The 20768-nt window shown below is 43.7% G+C and overlaps 1 protein-coding gene across 3 annotated transcripts in view; it reads left to right on the top strand.

The window, feature by feature from the left end:
• The window catches only part of arap2 (ArfGAP with RhoGAP domain, ankyrin repeat and PH domain 2), a 361519-nt gene that overhangs the window by 144058 nt on the left and 196693 nt on the right, over positions 1–20768 (top strand). For all 3 annotated transcript variants that reach the window (XR_013498288.1, XM_078215698.1, XM_078215708.1), the window contains one exon: positions 1453–1522. Coding sequence is in view for 2 of the 3 variants with exons in the window: in XM_078215698.1 (XP_078071824.1) it covers positions 1453–1522 (70 nt within the window). In the remaining variant the exon portion in view is untranslated. The remainder of the gene's footprint in view (positions 1–1452; positions 1523–20768) is intronic.

Here is a 20768-nt window from a genome sequence, read left to right as displayed (position 1 = left end):
TACCATATTTTATGAAAATATTTTGTTATTTAATTAAATTCACTTTCCAATGTCCTAAACCCTTCTGTGACTGAAAAATCGAGGTAACTGATAGAAACTGAACAGCATGATTGATTTTAATTGTCTATTATTTCTAGGTTGACTCTAATATCTCTGGCTTTAGATATACAACAGTCCTGTTACATATGCAACTGTAAATAAATTATCTGGTGTTCAAAGAATTGATGGAGTTGCTCACAATTTGAAATGCGTGTTTAGTTATGAATATTATTTCATCTTAGTTCAAAATATGTTTATTCTGCAGGTGTTTGTGGAATCAGTGTTGTTAATGTGTGTCTGCTTGGCTGTTGGAAATTTGGTGCCTATTAATACCAGCAGATTATTTTTCACAAACCCAAAATGATTCTGTCGGGTGATGATGTGCCGAAGCCTGATCTGTTTGCTTAAAATCCTATATTATTTTAGTCAAGGTGTTGACATATATTTTTTAATGAGGTTGAAGAAGAAAATAAATGTCATTATGTCATTATTTAGTTATATTGCTTTTCTTTAAATTATGGATTAGTTCTGCAGAGAGGGATTTTAGCTGGCACGCCAATATGTTATGCACTATTGTCCTATGTATTAAATTCAAAACACAAGTCTTTTCTCTTGGACCATTTCATAAGCCATAAACATTCCTGTGTTATAACTGTGACTACATGACTAGGATGTTAATTATCAAGAAAGTCATGTGAAAACATTAGACTCCAACTTGGCCAACTGTGTGCTTTAACCTATTATTTTCACTTTTTCTTCTGTGTTGGGCTTTCTTTGTAATGTAAAAATACTTCCAAGTGAACCATTGTCATTTTTATGCACAGTGGGTTTATTAGTATATAATAATATAATATAATTATATTATTAGTAAATAATGATAATAGGGTGACATGGTGGCACAGTGGTTAGCACTGCTGCCTCACAGCGCCGGGGACCTGGGTTCAATTCCTGGCTTGGGTCACTGTCTTGCGGTGTCTGCACGTTCTCCCCGTGTCTGCCTGGGTTTCCTCCGGGTGCTCCAGTTTCCTCCTACGATTCAAAAGACGTGCTGGTTAGGTGCATTGGCCATGCTAAGTTCTCCCTCGTGTATCCGAACAGGTGCTGGAGTGTGGCGACTAAGGGATTTCCACAGTAACTTCATTGCAGTGTTAATGTAAGCCTACTCGTGACACTAGTAAATAAACTTAAACTTATATATTTACTATACTATTGTTAAAACATCTTTCAGTGTTCACTGCAGTGCTCTGAGCTGCACTTTTTTATTTCGAACAAAAACATTGATTTTTGGGGAAAAAAAACAGATTTGAAGCAATATTAAAGCAACTCTTTTGTATTTCAGTATCACTATGTATTTAACCAAGGGCCAACTGGCAGAATTTAATCACATTGCTTTTTCTTTCAACTTCGTTGCAGGAATTGTGTGTTCCAGAAGCGATGGGTTAGGTTTGATGGAGAAAATTTGTCGTACTACAACAATGAGAAGGTAACGATGCAGATCTGGAGTAGGAACCTGATATCGAAGATGTGTGAAACCTATTTGAAATCTAAGCTTGTAGTTATATCTCTGATAAATTGCATCCAGCCTCCTTTAAAATCAGCCAATGATGTTGTTGGGAACAGTGAGGTTTTTCACATATAAAATGGTCTACATATTTAAGATTATAGTTGGTTGGCAGTTAAGTAACACTGTCAGTTCAATTTTATTTTAAGGACCTCTTTCATCCTTCTTTTAAGCTGATTGCTGGAAGCAAGAGATATAACCCATTGATGATTCTCTTTGAATTGTCCCCTTCCCAATGCAGTACAGCTGATGTCGGGGACTCAGTGGAGGTGGGAAGAGGGTACGGGGGAGAGGGTGGGGAGGGGTGCTGCAGTGGAATTTGATTTCCTTCCCTCAAGGGCACAAGTTAGTAATTAAATAGTTTGTTTTTAATAGGATCATAAGCAATAGAACAAAACTCATGGATACCGATTCTCAGTACCTCAGGATTCAGCAACTGTCTCAGAGCTCATTGCTTTCCATTTTATTCTTTATTGCAATGAATACCAAATGTTTTTGCTGATTACCAGATCTTCGTTCAAGTTGTTTTATGTAGATAAATGTTTGTTATGGCACAATGGCTGTTGGAGAGCAATGGTCATAAATGACTACTTTTATACAATGGGATTAGACTTGAAGGGTAATCACCTTCATATGACTGGCACTAAAGCTCTTTATGCAGTAGCGTAACACATTACATTTTGGATGTATTTGTCAGTGTCTAAAACAGGAAAATTCTTTCCAAAATGGGATTGTTTAAATGGCTTTTCCACAATTTTGTTTTTGTTGTAAAGTTCAGTATTTCAAAATGTTAATGGACTTGGAACAAATTCAACACGCTTTCATTATTTTTGAGAAAACATCTGTCCCTCTGGTGTCAAGTTGGCTGTTTCCACTAAATTGATGTTGAATTTAATTGCCTCGGAAACATTTGTTTTTTCTACCCAATGAAATATGTCGACACGTCACGGAATGGTGTAGGTTTCCTAAAAGGAAAACTGCTTTTCTGGTAAGGTGAAGCTGATGCTTTTGACCGCGTGCTTTAAAGTACATGGAGAATGAAGATGGAACTGTAGTCCTTTGGTAAAGTGGACGGAAGAGGAGGGAGGGAGTTTTATAGTGTGGGCAGCGTATTATCATTGTCAGTCATTTTTATGGTACCCCCCCCCCCCCCCCCTCTATTCTGGGCGTGAACTTGGGGGTGGGCAGAAAAGTGGTGGGAGCACCCTATTCCAACCCCACCCCACCACCAACCATGTAGGAAACACGCCTGACGGGGGTACATATAATTTGTACATACACATTGTCTCTGTTCTCCTCACTAGCTTCTGTGAAGATCTGCTTCCTGTCCATCAGTTTTAACGTTGACTGTGAGTGGACCTACTCTTTTCTGCGCCCTCCCCTCCTCGCTACATCTTTTCCTGCACATTTACTGTCCAATTTTCATTTCTGGCCACCCCTTCCACTCTTAAAATCTCACAGGGCATGGGCAAGGCCATTTCTGACAACTCCTTCAACTTTCTCACCTTCTACGTCTCTTTGACCCACCTCCAACTTTTCTACTTTTATCAGAAGCTCTGATCATGGTTAGAGAGTAGAAAGAAACATTTGGATTTTTGTTTTAAACTTTTGCATCTGTGAAGGATAAGAACACCCACACTATTAACTAATGTTCTCTCAAACTCCTAATTTGCTTCTCTCTGAAATGGCACCTACCGTTGATGTGCTTAATAACTGCCTTGCATTACCCTTCAAGCTCTCAGTCACACCGTGTCCTGGACAGTTTGTGCTCACTGCTCCATACGATACATTAGTGATCTCCACAGGCTCAAATTCAGCACATCTGGCTGCAAATCTGATTGTCTAATGCTATTCTAGAATTGTATTGGCTCTCCCATCTCTGGCTAAATTGTCTCAGTGCTCCAGGATTATTGGGAGTGTTGCAAATGCCCCTAATTTATCTTGATAGTCGCAGTTCCTCCTGTAAAATGCCTTGGAATACTTTGTCAGATGATTAAAGGCAATGTATCAGTGTATGACATGAAGCTAATGAATTGTGGTCAGATTGTTCACTGAAGCAGTACTTGGACAAAGCAGTGAATTGAATGACCATTTTTGTGCATTTAAGAGAGAAGTTGTACTTTCTGTAATTATAATGTGACAAAGGATGAAACAGAATGTCATGTACATATCATAGTGTCCACCTGTTAAAACTCGCTTGAACAAAATGTACCTGTACTCTTCACTTGGAAAAGATTGTTTTCAAAACCAATATTATCATTTTTAATTCAACACAAAAATGCATGGAAAAGGTAACAGTCAGCTAGGGAGGGGAAGGGGAATCTCAAACAGGTTTGAATCATAAAAATAAGAAGGTAAGTTTCTCATTTCCAGAATGCATTATTAACTGTTCGAGGTGATGGGAATTCAGATGGACACTGCATGCGAGGAAGGTTATTTCTATTATGGACTAAGGGTGCGTAAAGAATCACAAGGTAGGCTTGATAACCTGAACACTGGGCACTCATCCACAGTCAGGCCTAAGACTGCTGAACAGGGTCCCACACTGGAAGGATCTAATTGTAAGAAGTCTCACAACACCAGGTTAAAGTCCAACAGGTTTATTTGGTAGCAAAAGCCACCAGCTTTCGGAGTGCTGCTCCTTCGTCAGGTAAATGGGAGTTCTGTTCACAAACAAGGCATATAAAGACACAAACTCAATTTACAAAATAATGGTTGGAATGCGAGTCTTTACAGGCAATCAAGTCTTAAAGGTACAGACAATGTGAGTGGAGAGAGCGTTAAGCACAGGTTAAAGAGATGTGTATTGTCTCCAGACAGGACAGTTAGTGAGATTTTGCAAGCCCAGGCAAGTCGTGGGGGTTACAGATAGTGTGACATGAACCCAAGATCCCGGTTGAGGCCGTCCTCATGTGTGCAGAACTTGGCTATCAGTCTCTGCTCAGCGACTCTGCGTTGTGTCGTGAAGGCCACCTTGGAGAACGCTTACCCGAAGATCAGAGGCTGAATGCCTATGCCCGCTGAAGTGTTCCCCAACAGGAAGAGAACACTTTTGCCTGGTGATTGTCGAGCGGTGTTCATTCATCCGTTGTCGTAGCGTCTGCATGGTCTCCCCAATATACCATGCTTCGAGACCTGCAGATCTGACCAAAGAACACACCCGTCAACTCAACAGACTGATCAAGACCTTTGATCCGGACCTTCAGAGCACCCTCCATGCTCTCATCCCACGTACTCCCCGTGTTGGAGATCTCTACTGCCTTCCGAAGATACACAAGACAAACACACCCGGCCGTCCCATCGTATCGGGCAATGGGACCCTGTGCGAGAACCTCTCCGGCTACGTCGAGGGCATCCTGAAACCCATTGTACAAAGAACCCTCAGCTTTTGTCGTGACACGACGGACTTCCTTCAGAAACTCAGCACACATGGAGCAGTTGAACCAGGAGCACTCCTCATCAAAATGGATGTCTCGGCACTCTACACCAGCATCCCTCACGACGATGGCATTGCTGCAACTGCCTCAGTACTCAATGCCGACAACTTCCAGTTTCCAGATGCAATTTTAGAACTCATCCGCTTCATCCTGGACCACAATGTCTTCACCTTCAACAACCAGTTCTTCATCCAGACACAAGGAACAGCCATGGGGACCAAATTCACACCTCAATATGCCAACATCTTCATGCACAGGTTCGAACAAGACCTCTTCACCGCACAGGACTATGCTATACAATAGATGCATCGATGACATTTTGTTCCTTTGGATTCATGGTAACAGTCACTGAAACAACTATATGATGACATCAACAAGTTCCATCCCACCATCAGACTCATCATGGACTATTCTCCGGAATCGGTTGCATTCTTGGACACATGCATCTCCATCAAGGACGGTCACCTCAGCACCTCACTGTACCGCAAGCACACGGATAACCTCACGATGCTCCACTTCTCCAGCTTCCACCCTAAACACGTTAAAGAAGCCATCCCCTACGGACAAGCCCTCCGTATACACAGGATCTGCTCGGATGAGGAGGATCGCAACAGACACCTCCAGATGCTGAAAGATGCCCTCATAAGAACAGGATATGGCGCTCGACTCATCAATCGACAGTTCCGACGCACCACAGCGGAAAACCACCCCAGAAGACAAACATGGGACACGGCGGACAGAGTACCCTTCATCGTCCAGTACTTCCCCGGAGCGGAGAAGCTACGACATCTTCTCCGGAGCCTTCAACATGTCATTGATGAAGACGAACAACTCCCCAAGGCCATCCCCACACTCCCACTTCTTGCCTTCAAACAACTGCACAACCTCAAACAGACCATTGTCCGCAGCAAACTACCCAGCCTTCAGGAGAACAGTGACCACGACACCACACAATCCTGCAACAGCAATCTCTGCAAGACGTGCCAGATCATCGACACGGATGCCATCATCTCACGTGAGAACACCATCCACCAGGTACACTGTACATGCTCTTGCAACTCGGCCAACTTTGTCTACGCTGCAGGAAAGGATGTCCCGAGGCATGGTACATTGGGGAGACCATACGACAATGGATGAATGAACACAGCTCAACAATCACCAGGCAAGAGTGTTTCTTCCTGTTGGGGAACACTTCAGCAGTCATGGGCATTCGGCCTCTGATCTTCGGGTAAGCGTTTTCCAAGGCGGCCTTCACGACACAATGCAGAGTCGCTGAGCAGAGACTGATAGCCAAGTTCCTCACACATGAGGATGGCCTCAACCAGGATCTTGGGTTCATGTCACACTATCTGTAACCCCCACGACTTGCCTGGGCTTGCAAAATCTCACTAACTGTCCTGTCTGGAGACAATGCCACATCTCTTTAACCTGTGCTTAACGCTCTCTCCACTCACATTGTCTGTACCTTTAAGACTTGATTGCCTGTAAAGACTCTCATTCCAACCATTATTTTGTAAATTGAGTTTGTATCTTTGTATGCCCTGTTTGTGAACAGAACTCCCACTTACCTGACGAAGGAGCAGCGCTCCGAAAGCTGGTGGCTTTTGCTACCAAATAAACCTGTTGGATCTTAACCTGGTGTTGTGAGACTTCTTACTGTGTTTACCCCAGTCCAACGCCGGCATCTCCACATCAGGATCTAGTTGCCCAGGGGCCACTTGACATGAACGCTTAAAGGGGCAGTCCGCATCCCAAACCCCAACATACAATATTTGATTTTGATTTTTTTTGATTTGATTTATTATTGTCACATGTATTAACATACAGTGAAAAGTATTGTTTTTTGTGCGCTATACAGACAGCATACCATTCATAGAGAAGGAAACGATAGAGTACAGAATGTAGTGTTACAGTCATAGCTAGGGTGTAGAAAAAGATCAACTTAATGCAAGGTAAGTCCATTTAAGAGTCTGACTGCAGCAGGGAAGAAGTTGTTCTTGAATCGGTTGGTACGTGACCTCAGACTTTTGTTTCTTTTTCCCGACGGAAGAAGGTGGAAGAGAGAATGTCCGGGGTGTGTGGTATCCTTAATTATGCTTTCCGAAGCAGCGGGGAGTGTAGACAGAGTCAATGGATGGGAGGCTGGTTTGCGTGATGGATTGGGCTACATTCACAACCTTTTGTAGTTTCTTGCGGTCTTGGGTAGAGCAGGAACCATACCATGCTGTGATACAACCAGAAAGAATGCTTTCTATGGTGCATCTGTAAAAGTTGATGAGAGTCGTAGCTGACATGCCAAATTTCCTTAGTCTTCTGAGAAAGTAGAGGCATTGGTGGGCTTTCTTAACTATAGTGTCTGCATGGGGGGACCAGGACAGGTTGCTGGTGATCTGGACGCCTAAAAACCTGAAGCTCTCAACCCTTTCTATTTCGTCCCTGTTGATGTAGACAGGGACATGTTCTCCTTTACGCTTCCTGAAGTCGATGACAATCTCCTTCGTTTTGTTGACACTGAGGGAGAGATTATTGTTGCCGCACCAGTATATACACGTATATCACATTCTGTCTGTATTTATTTATCAAGAAAGGCTCCAAAATCCTCCCTCTACCACACACACACCGGTCTCCTCCACAACAAACAACCGAATAGTTTCTGAATTGATTTTAAGTTTTAACCTTCACTATTCATCTTGATGTCCATTCCAAGTGTTTGTGTTAGGTTTATCTTTTATTAGTTTCAAACTTGTGTTCCCTTATCCATCTCTAACAATTTGGCTTCAGCTATTTTAGAGGATTTGCTTTTGCCTATTTCTTATTATCTTTTATGTCACTGTAAGATCGTCTTTCAGGTCTCTCAATTCAAGGTTAGACTGTCTTCATAACCTGTATTGTTTTCACTGTATCGTTCAGTATTCAATTGGTTTTACTGATTGCTGTTCTGTATTAGTTGAACATTTTGAAAGAATGGTTAGCAAAGCCGATGGGACCTTGGGCTTTATAAATGTAAAGGCATTGAGCATAGAAGTAGTGAACGTGCTGAACCTTCGTAAAGTTTTGCAAGGCCCCAATCAAAGTTTTACATCCCGTTCTGGTCACTGCACTTTAGGAAAGATGTGAAGCTCCCTGAAAAGTGTGCAAAATTCATTTACCAGAATGGTTCCAGAGATGGTGGATTTTAGTTACAAGGTTAGGTTAGAAAGGCTGGGATTGGTCTCCTTGGAGTAAAGGAGATTTCATAGAGCTGTACAAAATAATCAACAACAAAAACAGAAAATACTGGAAAAACTCAGCATGTCTGACAGCTTCTGCGGAGAGGGAATACAGCCAACGTTGAGAATCAAGATGACCCTTCGTGAGAGCTCTGACTTGAAACGTTGGCTCTATTCGGTCTCCACAGATGCTGTCAGACCTGCTGAGATTTTACAGCATTTTCTGTATTGGTTCAGATTCCAGCATCAGCAGTATTTTGCCTTCACCTTAGTGTACAAGAAAATGACGGTTTTAGAAACACAAGTAGATGAGGAAGAAGATGATCCAAGAATTAGAACACAAAGATTTAAGATTCTGGGCACAAGTTGCAAGATGGACTGGCCATGCTAAATTGTCCCTCAGTGTCAGGGGGATTAGCAGGGTAAATAATTGGAGTTACGAAGATGGGGCCTGAGTGAGATTGTTGTCAGTGCAGGCTCGATGGGCCAAATGGCCTCCTTCTGCATTGTAGGGATTCAATGATAACTGATAGCACATCTCTGCTGTGTATCAATAGGCCAATTGTGATCTGAATGACGGAATACATCTTTTGCATGTACCCTGATGAGCACCTGGCCAATCTTTTCAAAATGTGGAGATGCCGGCGTTGGACTGGGGTAAACACAGTAAGAAGTCTCACAACACCAGGTTAAAGTCCAACAGGTTTATTTGGTAGCAAAAGCCACTAGCTTTCGGAGCGCTGCTCCTTCGCGAAGGGGCAGCGCTCCGAAAGCTAGTGGCTTTTGCTACCAAATAAACCTGTTGGACTTTAACCTGGTGTTGTGAGACTTCTTACAATCTTTTCAAAGGCAGACCAAGATACAGGTTGTTAAGCAACTGAACACAAAGGATAAAGATCAAGTCAAATTACATTTATCTCCTGTCAATCTTTCTTCCAAAATGGAGAAAACATAATGGCCCCTGTGTCCTGGGCCTTCTCCTGGCTGACTTGCTTTTGGTATCTGGTTCTAACTGGAACATCCACTGCTTGCAACCTGCGAACGTGTAGCTTAAAAAAAAAATCTGGTGCAAATTCACTTCACTAAAACACAATTAAACATAACTGTATTCAAAAATCCTTTCATGAAGAAAAATAAATTAAAAATCCCAAAAGGTTGCAGGCCCTATCGCTCTTGAGGAAAGTTTCCCCCTGCACTTTTAACATTAGATGCTACAGACGACAAAAAAATATGTTGATGAATTACTTTCCATTTTCTCCCCTTCCCTCTCAGGAGGTGCTTCAGTTTTTCATTGATTTTCTTAGACTTTATAGCTGAAATCAGGACCTTCTCTGGGGGACCAATCCATATTCTCTGCTTACTGAACTGTATTTAAATCCTCTTGTCTGAGAAATAGTTGTTTTAATCATTCTGAACAATCCGTGCAAGCGCTTCCACATATCTACGTTGTCTATTCTCATCACATTTTTGATTTTTCTTTTAGCATTTTAAAAGCGTTCTCCCAGCATTGTTTACCCAATGCTCATTGCAGCTCAGCTTTCCCCATTGTTATTAAATGGAGAAGAATGCTGTGATTCCCTTCTCTTTGTATAACTGGAAAGGGCTATTAAAAAGTTCCTCCCTATTGTTCCATTCTGAAAATGGCAGTTGCCACTTTGTGTAACTCTGCAGTGATTTTTTTTTTAAACAGCTCAGACAAATTTGTTAACCTATCATTTAAGCTCTGAGCCGCAATTACAAAAGAAACTACCTTTGAGGATTAAGTTACAGGGAATGAGTAGATCATTTGAATTCTGCTGTCAGTCATAGGCCTGTGGCAATAATTCTGCTTTCAGAATTTGATATAACACCATAGGAAAATGATTGATTTGAGCCCTATGTTCATTTGTACCCAGAGTGACGCCAGACATGGCTCATTTCTAGTATTCCTGAGGTAAGTGAGGTGGAAAGTTAGCTGTGTTAGCACATCTGCAGCCGAGTGTCTTGTCTTTCAGTATAACAGGTGTCCACGTCTGAAGTTTTCATGATCCATTGGCAATTTTTGGTGCTTTGAGATAAAATGGGTCCTGTATTACTTGGAGACAGTGTACAGCATATTAATTGTGACATATAAATAGAACTTGTGATGGAAATGTGCTTGATGGTAGCCAATTGCCATTGAATCCTATATTCTGACTACCCTTCCTGATCTAATCTGACTAACCCCTGAGCCACCTGCCCATCTCACCCACCTAGCCATTCACCCACCCTACCTAGCTGCCATCCTTTCCATTGCCTCCCTTAGTCATTCAAATTGCCAACTTGAACCAATGTTGGATTGCAACTAGATGCCTGTAGTCAAATGCAGTACATTATTCACAGGGAGCTGGTGATTCCTGTCTGCTTAAAGTAGGTTCTGCCCTATTATACTTCAATCAGCCAATTCTGATGGTGAATGATATGATTGAGACTGAAATGTTCTCAGGCAGGTGAGAATTGGCAGCAAAAATTAACTTCTCTGGACAGTGTTGAATTATGGGAGAAAGAGATAGAAAAGACATCTTTCATAATCATGTAATCAATTAAGAAAAAGGCACTTTTTTTGTAAGGATTGGATTTGGATTGTATTGTATTTGCAATTCATGTAAACATTGCAAATGTGTAGAGTTTGCACATTCTCTCTGTGTCTATGTGGGTTTCCTCCAGGTGCTCCGGTTCCCTCCCATAGTCCAAAGATGTGCTGGTTAGGTGGATTGTCCATGTTAAATTGCCCCTTAGTGTAGATTAGCTGGATTAGCCGTGGTGATTTTGCCGGGTTACGGGATAGGTGAGATGCTCTTTCGGAGAGTCAGTATAGACTCGATGGGCTGAATGGTCTTTTGCACTACAGGGATTCAATGATAAATAAATTGTAGAAGGTTGGACAAACAATGGCCTGGATTTTACGAGGAGTGGCAGTCATCTTCAGCTTGCCTCTCTGCTCGCACGTTGACCCAAGTCGACACTGCTCTGCACTTTTGCTGGGTCTTCCAAGTCTGGCTTTCTTTGAAATGTGGAGTGCAGCATCCATCAGGTAGCACAGTTGCAGTGCAGAAGCACTGGGGAGAAAACCGGACAGGCTCTATTTTTATGGCGCCAGCTGCCTCATGTTAAGTTTAAAGGTCCACTGTGAATGTTAGTGAGTGGGTGAGCAGCTGAATGAGTGACTGTGCAGGGCTAGTAGGATGGGCAGTTGGGTGGGGTGGGATTTGGGTAATGAGAGGGTGAGATGGGTTAGTAAGTGAGTGTGGATTGGCGGGGGTAGATGATACAAGTCTGAGGATTAGTCAGGCCGAGGACTAGTCACCTTGGAGGAGGTAGTCGGATGGGGTGATGGGGTTGGGTCGCGTGGCCAGATGGGGTTGGGTCAAGTGGTAGTCAGCGAGTCAGGTGGGTAATCAGATACTGGGGTCGTGGTTGGTTTGGATTGGAAAGGATGGTTGGGGAAGTTGTTGGGTGATCGGAAAGGGTGATTTCAGACATTGAGGGGAGAATCATGGCCAGGGGTTTGTGGGGGGAGGCGGTGGTCAGTGTCAGTGAATGGTTGTTGGGGGGGATTAGTTGTGTAGTTACCCATGAGTTAGGTTCTGTATTTTCTGTCTGACGTTTATTGGGTAACTATTCAGACGAGAACCGCGGGACATTTGCAGAGGTCTCAGAGAACAGGTAAATTTTCCTTTGGAATTTGAAACTTCCCGTGTAATTCCCCGGTAGGCCAGCAAGTCAGAAATGCCACAGGTTCCTGATGTGCATCTTGGGTCATACGCCCAGTCTCTGAGGATCCATGGACAAGAGGATTTGGGCTGATATGTTTCAGTTCATGAATTTGTGTGAGGGAAAATGAAAAGATATTTGGACCTTAAGCAACCATTGCAATTTTCAGCTCAGCATCACTTCCATGGTGCTGTGATCCACGATTCCTTGAAAGGTTGGCCTGATTCCATGAAAACTGTAGAGGGTGGGACACGCATAGCCCCGAAATGGAGCCGGCCAGGTCAAGAATGCAGGGGGCAGGGTCATTACCCAAACCAGCCTGCACCCTTAAAAGGCCCTGTCAAAATTTGGGAAGTACAGTAAGAAGTCTCACAACACCAGGTTAAAGATTTGGGAATCCCAGAATTGGGTACCAGTGGCTGTTTTTAAAGGTCTGTAGAGTCTCTCTGACCCCACGGAAATCCAGTCCCAAATATTTCCCTGATGGGTTTCAAGCTGTCTGCCTGCTTTGCCTTTTCCATTTTTGTTGTTGTTCTCCTATCACGCCCTGATGTACATTCTCAATGCTGGATGACACTGGACCAATGGTAGAACATTTAGTGATGAGTTGGCCAGGAATACAGCAGTGCTTCATATAGTGGCTGGAGGTCAGTGCATATTAATTCTGACCGTTTATTGCAGCATAGGTTTGTACACATTGCGAGGAACAAAAGTGATGTGCACGAACAAAGCAGTTTACAGAAAGAGAGAAAAGTGCGTTAGCTGAGCTGCCATGCACTGCCTATTGTACGATCTTTATTTATCTAGTTGCTGATTGGCTAGGAGTTGATCACCTCCAGAGCTCTGAATTGGTGAGTGGTTGCATAGCAGTTTAAAAAAAGAAAACTCTTAATTGTTTATTCCCTGGATGTAATAGTTAATGTGAAAAGCCTCAGTGTTGTTAGCTGTCAGCAAATCATGCTGATGGTCAGCGTTTGCAGTGTTGTTTACTCAAGGACAATTAGTTTCTAATTATCCTCAGTAAGACGCAGTAATTGGTCTGCTGTATACCCTTAAAGGGACAAAGCGGATTCCAGTCTGATCCATTCTAACAGCTAAGCATATGTTGTCCATAACATGCTGTACTCTTTCAGCCTTTATAAAATTATGCAGTGACATGGGAAGTGTTTTTTTTAAATTATGTTTGGTATCATATAGAATTGGACAGACTGCACTTTCTTTTTTAGCATAGTTTTAACTTGCATGGTGAGAATGTTCTGAAGCCCATTAGGAGTAGGATGCTCCAAGGAAAAAAGCAATGGGATCTTGGGGCCGTTAACGCAGAGACAGGCTGGAAAAAAACAAAGCAGATGCAGTTCAGTAAGTGGGAAGTAGATAGGCAGGTTAACAGCCAACATTGTGTATGACTTTGCAACTGATTCTATGATTATAACTGTACTATACAGGCAACATGAACATTCATACTTCCCGGATGGCATGAACCAATAACAAATTTGCTGTTGGCATTTTGCAGTCATCAATCTCTACCACCATATAATTCTTAAAGGTTTTTAGTGTGGATTTTGCCTTTATTGTTTAAATTGAATCATACATATGCAGACACTTACGCATCCTCTGTTAAATGCTGCAGTGTTCTGTTAGACTCCACAGAAGAATGCTTCAAAGTGGCAGCTGCTTGCTCCCAGAGAAAAGTAAGCAGCAGCGCATTTGAGATGTATTAAATGAGCTGGCATCATAGTAATGAAGCACCTTTTTGTATCTGCTGCCAAGAGATTCTATAACTGTTATATACCATCAGAATGAAATTTGACCCATAATGTTAAACAATTTTAGTTGATTCACAAGATAGGGATTCCAACTCTCTTTGTTTATAGATAATATCATAGAAATCCATTAAAAGGATAAAACCCGTTCTGTTTTTGATATGACTAGCTATGAAAGCTATTGGTGGTGGAGTGATTCGACATACGGTAAGCTTTTTTTTATTCCTTTGTATTTTCATGGGATGTCGGTGTCACTGGCAAAGCCAGCATTTGTTGCCCAATCCGAATTGCCCTTGAACTGAGTGACTTGATAGGCCATTTCAGAGAACAGTTAAGAATCAGCAACATTGCTGTGGGATTGGAGACACGCATAGATCAGATTGGTTTAGGACGGCAGATTTCCTTCCCTAAAGGACATTAATGAACGTTGTGATTATTGACAGTAGTTATCACGACTCACTTTATATTCCAGATTTATTAATCGAATTGAATTCCACCAGCTGCTGTGGTGGCATTTAAATCCACATCTCCAGAGCATTAGCCTGGGCCTCTGGATTACTAGGCCAGCAACATTACCACTGTGCCATGCCTCCATGTTAATGGAAGAGGAGCGAAAAGCTATGAGTGGTGTTAACTGATTATTTTTCAGTGCTACCCTAGAATAAGACAAATATGTTGGCATTGCCTTTACTATACTTAGCAGATGATGTTTTTCCCCTTTAAGAATAATTCAGTTTCTTCGCCAGCAATGATCATCTTCTAACCATGTGGAGTGAGTCACACAGTGTTATTGCCCCTTTCAGCGCTTCCTGTGTAGCTGACAACCATCCTGCACTGAATTGTGAATATATCGTTTCGATTTCAATATGTCATTCGCCTTTCCTTATCGCTACTAATGGCAGCTGCAATCTTGACTGAGCAACTGACCGAATGTCTAATGTCCATGAGATAGTGGGGTTCTTTACAGTGTGCTGCAAGATAAATTCCTACATTTCCATGAAGTTTATGGCACAGTCTTCCTTCTGTAGATTCTTGCATGTTTCTGACTTTGTAGCATCTGCTCTGGTTCTTTTTCAGCTGATTAAATTTTCTGCCTCTGAATGATATTGGCACTGGGTTTCAAAATATGCATCAAACATGGACCCTTCCTGTGAGTGATGCACAAAGTGCTTGTTCCATCTGCTAAGCTGTGGAAGCAATGTGTAACCGGTATCATGAGAGGTAATGAAAACAGAGACTGCTGGAAAAGCTCAGCAGGCCTGGCAGCATCTACAGAGAGAGAAGTAGCGTTAATGTTTCTAAGTTCAGTGTGACTCTTCGGAACTGAAGAGAGGTGATGGATTTTATGTCGTTGACAAGGGGGGAAGGGTCAGGTGGAACAAAAGGGAAGGTCAGCGATTAGAGGGCAGGGGAGATTAAATATCAAGGATGCGCTTGAACACAATGTAAAGGGAATAGTAATGGTAGTATGCCACAAAGCATTGGGCAGGGTAGTTGTTAGCCAAATAAAGGTCAACACTGTCTGAAAGCAAAAACAAGTAAACAAGATACGAGCTAGCACTTGTGGGGTGGGAAGGGTGAATCAGAGTAGAGAACCGTGTTTATGGTCTGAAATTGCTGAACTCAGTGTTGATCTAGAATGTGGTAAAGTGCCTGGAAGACGAGTTGCTGTTCCTACAGCTTGCGTTGGGTTTCACTGAAGCAGCACAGCAGGGCGACTGCAGAAACTTAGCTGAGAGAAAGATGGTGAATTGAAATGGCAAGCAACCGGAAGGTCGGGGTCATGCTTGCGGACTGAGCGGAAATGTTCCTCAAAGCAGTCTGCATTTGGTTTCCCCAGTATAGAGAAGCTTGCATTGTGAGCAGTAAATACAGTATACTAAATTGAAAGAAGTACAATTAAATTGCTGCCTCACAGGAAGAAATGTTTGCAGCCTTTGACATTGAGGTGAGGGGAGATGCTGCATCTCCTATGATTGCATGAGAAGGGGATGGGATGTTGGGAGTGATAGAGGAGAGGAGGTGGCAGAAATGGTAGAGGATGATCTTTGAATGTGGAGGCTAATGGGGTTAAAGGGAAGTATTGTAGTTTTGGGAGGGAGGAAGGGAAGAAGTGAGGGCAGAATTGCGGGAAATGGGTCAGAGAAGGTTGAGGCCCCGCCAGTCACAACAAGTAGGGAATCCTTGGTTCAGGAAAAAGGAAGACGTGAGAGGTAAAGTTGGTTTATTAGAATCATAGAATCCAACAGGACAGAAGGAGGCCATTTGGCCCATCGAGCCTGCATTGACAACAATCCCACCCAGGCCCTATCCCCATAAAACACCACCAATCCCCTGCCAGTCCCCCTGACACTAAGGGGCAATTTAGCACAGCCAATCAACCTAACCTGCATATTTTTGGACTGTGGGAGGAAACCCATGCAGACATGGGAAAATGTGTACATGCCACACGGAGTCACCCGAGGCCAGAACTGAACCCAGGTCCCTGATGTACCACTGTGCCACCCACAGATTTCTGATGTTACCATTAATGCCAAAAGGGTAAAAGATTTCTCCCATCGATAAACATGGGTCATTGTTGCACCTGGAAGAAAGTTGGTGGCAAAAAATAGTAATACTGAAATTCCTAAGAATTAATTTTATGGATACGAGAGGAAATTGTTCTACCAGAGATGACAGTCTGGAAAATCACTCGTTTAGACCCTTATTCGACAGTGAGCCCACTGAGGAAAATAAATTTGCTTTTTTATATACAGGATAAATATCTACAAAGGGTTGCTGTTTTAGTTTTATAATACCCAGTGGTGAATTGTTGCACTGTTCAGTAGATTCACTGGGATAGTAATGAGGTAGTTATATTTACATATATGTAATCCCTGATGTAAAAGGCTTGTGTTTCATTTGCGATTGCTTGCTGATAGTTTGAAGATGCTGACCTTTCTTTTAATAACTTTGTTGGTAAAGAAAATTATGTATAATTAGAAAATATCTAATCATGTACATTATTGCTTACTATGACGTCAACAAAACATTATGCTGAACTATCTTGAGTGTGGCTATTACCTGTATCATAGAACATAGAACATTACAACGCAGTACAGTCATATGTGCACATTTGTACAGGTGCATGCATCGGTATGTGTAATAATTCAGGCACACGTTACAGGTATCCTTATAAATCTAAAAGCAGATAAGCCAATAAATATTTATTAAAAACCTGCTTGAAAAATAGAAAAAAAATAATATAACCTCGAGAGGGCTCATAACGTAGATTCATGCTGCTAAGGCTGGAGTGGCATTGTAGCTTCGAAAGCTATTTGCTGGGATTTTCCATCTGGTCCAGCCCAGAGTGGGAATTGTCCTGGGCGGCACGGAAATTTTGACGGGCCAGCCAACGGTCCGTTGACCTCAAGTGGGAATTTTAGGTCCCTGCGGTGGGCAGAAGTGGAAAATCCCACCCATTGTGTTTCTTTTTTTGAAAAAGCTGTTTAAATAAAAGCATTATTTAGCATCTTTAATCTGTGTCAGATTTTGGTGGAAAATTTTGTTGAACCACTTGGGAAGAGGCCTCATTCGTGTGCAATCTATCTTCCTCAACACAGAATTAGTCCTGAATAGTGGCGTTCTTGTACGTTCGGGAAGGAACCTTATTTGGTAGTCATATCTTGCCAAATTAAGCTTTACTTTTATGAAGTACCTCTTCTCAGGATAGCAGCCATGTTTACTGTAATCCCTTAAAAGCAATACAAATGTACAAAGCTACTGACTAAGCGCACCAGAAATATTCCAGGCATCATACTGGACCATGCTCAATGGGTGACCAGGACGCTTGCCTGGTACGATAAATACAAATTAAAATGTATAAATGCGAGTCTGACCCTTGCACTTGTTTTTTTAAAAATCTTTTATGGGGTGTGGGTGTTAGTGGCTAGGCCAGCATTTATTGCCCATCCCTAATGCACTTTGAGATATTGGCCTGCCCCGGTTAATGATTCTCCCTTTGGTAAACCATTCGGCAACTTGTGGCAGAAACATCAGCAGTGCTATTAAATGGGATTGTCCATTACATAGAGGTTCATTGAATCGTGCAGCACCAAGGGAGGCCATTTGGCCCATCATGTCTGTGTCAAGTCTTTGGTAGAGTTATCCAATGAACCCCACTCCTTTACTCTTTTCCCATTGCTCTATATATTTTTTTCCTTTTCAAGTATTTGTCCAATTCTCCTCTTGAATTTTAACCATTGAATCTGCTTCCACCATACTTTCAGGCAGCACTCTTCAGATCACAACTCATGGAGTTTTTATGAAGGAATGTTTCTCTTTTTCATCTCTGGTTCTTTTGCCACTCACCTTAAACCAGTCCTGTGATTACCCACCCATGTGTCATTTGAAATAGTTTTTCCTTATTTATTCTATCAAAAGCTGTCATGATTCTGAGCAGCTCCATCAAATTTTCCCTGATCTTTCTCTGTTTTAAGAAACACAGCTCCAATTTCCTCACTCTGTCAACATATCAGGTATGAGGCAACTGAAATGCCTCATTCCTGATAACTATTCGCTGCACCCTCTTCAACACCGTGACATCCTTCCTGCTGTGTGATGTCCATGACTGTACAAAAGACTCCAGCTGAGACCTGACCAGTGTTTTATTAAGGTTTTACGTCAATAGCATCTTTAGTTTTGTCTCCTTCACTGTACTCCTTCCATGGATAGGAGAACAAAATTGTGCATGGTATTCCAAGTGTGGTTTCAACAAAACCCTGTGCAATTATAGCAAGTAATCTTTATCCATGTACCCCCATCTCCTTGCAATAAAAGCCAAAATGCTTCCTAATGGTTTGCTGCACCTGCTTGCTGACTTTATGTTCCTTGTACGTGTACACCCAAGTCTCTCTAAACATCAACATTGACAAGTTTCATGGCTTTTAAAAAATATTATTTTCTATTCGTACTTCCAGAATAAATAACCTCATACGTCTCCACATTATATTCCATCTGCCAGTAGTTGCCCACTCTTTGTGCCTTTGCAGCCACTTTGTGTCCTCCTCACAGCTTACATTCCCACTTGGCTTTGTATTGTCAGCAAATACAAGACAGAACTTCATGGCCCCATCGCGGTGGACCATTTAAAAGTCCATTAGCTTTGATGGGACCTGAAAATCCCACTGGCGGGGGGGGGGGGGGGCCGTAAAATAGTTACACATCATCTATCTCTGATTCTTTCCTTCCTTTCCTTGCCAGATATGGATGCAGAGAAGTCGAGAGATTATCAACTAACATTCACCACAAGTCCACTGACATCCACAGCTACCTCAACTACACATCTCACACATCACACCCTGTAAGGACTCCATTCCATTCTCCCAGTTCCTCTACCTCAGTTGCATCTATTCCAAATGATGCAACTTTCCACACCAGCATTTGAGATTTTTTTTTTTCTCAATCAGGAATCCCCCCCTCCCCCCCACTTTGGTTGACAGAGCCCTTGAGCACGTTTCCCGCACTTCTGTTTTCTCACCCACCAACCCCACCCCAGAATAATGATACGGTTCTCCTTGTCAGCACCTTCCATCCCACCAGCCTCCCTACTTAAATCATTTTCCGCTATCTCCAACATTATGGGCCCAATTTTACCAAAATTTTGCGCCCGAAATCGTGGTAAAGTTGGGCGTCGGGCCTAAAACGCGGTCCAGACCCGACCCAAGGCCAATCGGGCCTTTACAAACGGCCGATCCGGGCGCTGTTCCGGCGCGCGGCCGAATCGGCCAGCGGGCCGATTTAAATGGATTTGCATGCATTTAAATCGGCATAATGAAGCTCACGCCCAACTTACCCAAGGATTCCCACTTTACGAGGCTCCGATCCGATCGGCGCCGCGCATTTACCGTGTTGCTGAATTCAAGTCCGATAGGGCTTCAACTCAGCAACTGAACCGCCGAATCGCCCCCGACCACCCTTCGCGGACCGCCCCCGCGAACCACCCCGGCAGCCCACAGCCCTCCCCCCCCCCCCCCCCCCCCCCGATCGGACCACCCTGGGACGCAGGCCCTACAGCAGCCCCCCCCCACCCCCCCCCCCCCCCCCCCCCCCCCCCCGGGATCGGATCCCCCGGGCCCCCGACCTACCTTGATCGCTGGTGACCGTCGAATGCATCTTGCAATCCCGGATCCTGGCCTTCTCCAGGGGTCCTGATGGGTAGGATGACGTCTCTTCACTGAGGGGGTAGGGGGGGGGATGTGACATCTCATCCCTGAGGGGGAGGGTAGGGGGGGGATGTGACGTCTCTTCCCTGAGGGGGGGGATAGGGGGGGATGTGATGTCTGCCCCTGGGGTGGGGGCAGAGACGTCACACCCCCCCTCTGCCCCCCCCCCCCCCATCCCCCAGGGAAGAGACATCAGCTCCCCCCTACCCGCCACCCCCCCCCCCCCCCCCCCCCCCTCAGGGAAGAGATGACAGATTCCGCCCCCCCCCTCCTCAGGGAAGAGACGTCACATCCCACCCCCCCTTACGCGCACCCCCCCCCCCCCCCCCCCCAACCAGGGAAAGTCAAAGGCAGCGCTGACAGCAAGCTTTTGACTTTTGCGCTCGGGCGCGCTGAGTGCTGTCGGTGCTCCGACAGATGCAAATGCGCTAGGCCCCACCCACTGGACCCGCGCCGAAAAAAGGCGTATGGGGGCGCTGGAGCGCGGCTGCCGGGCGCGGGTCTGATTTACGACTGCACCCGGCACTTAGAGCCGATTTGGTAAAATTGGCCCCTATCTCACCACCAAGTACATCATCTTCTCCCCTTCCCTTTTAGCAACCTGAAGGGATTGCTCCCTCCTTGATAGCCTGGTTCATTCAATCATCCCCACTTCTCATGGCAGCTTTCCATGAAAATACATGAGATATAATACCTGCCCTTTACCTCCTCATTGTCCAAAGCAACAAATATTCTTTCAGATGGACAATTTAAGATACTGTGCTCGCTGTATACAATGCAGTCTCCTCTACACTGGGGAGATCAAATGCAGGTTGGGTAATTGT

Source organism: Mustelus asterias, chromosome 1, assembly GCF_964213995.1.
Source record: "Mustelus asterias chromosome 1, sMusAst1.hap1.1, whole genome shotgun sequence".
Taxonomy (NCBI): Eukaryota; Metazoa; Chordata; class Chondrichthyes; order Carcharhiniformes; family Triakidae; genus Mustelus; species Mustelus asterias.
This window is presented reverse-complemented; position numbering and strand designations above follow the sequence as displayed.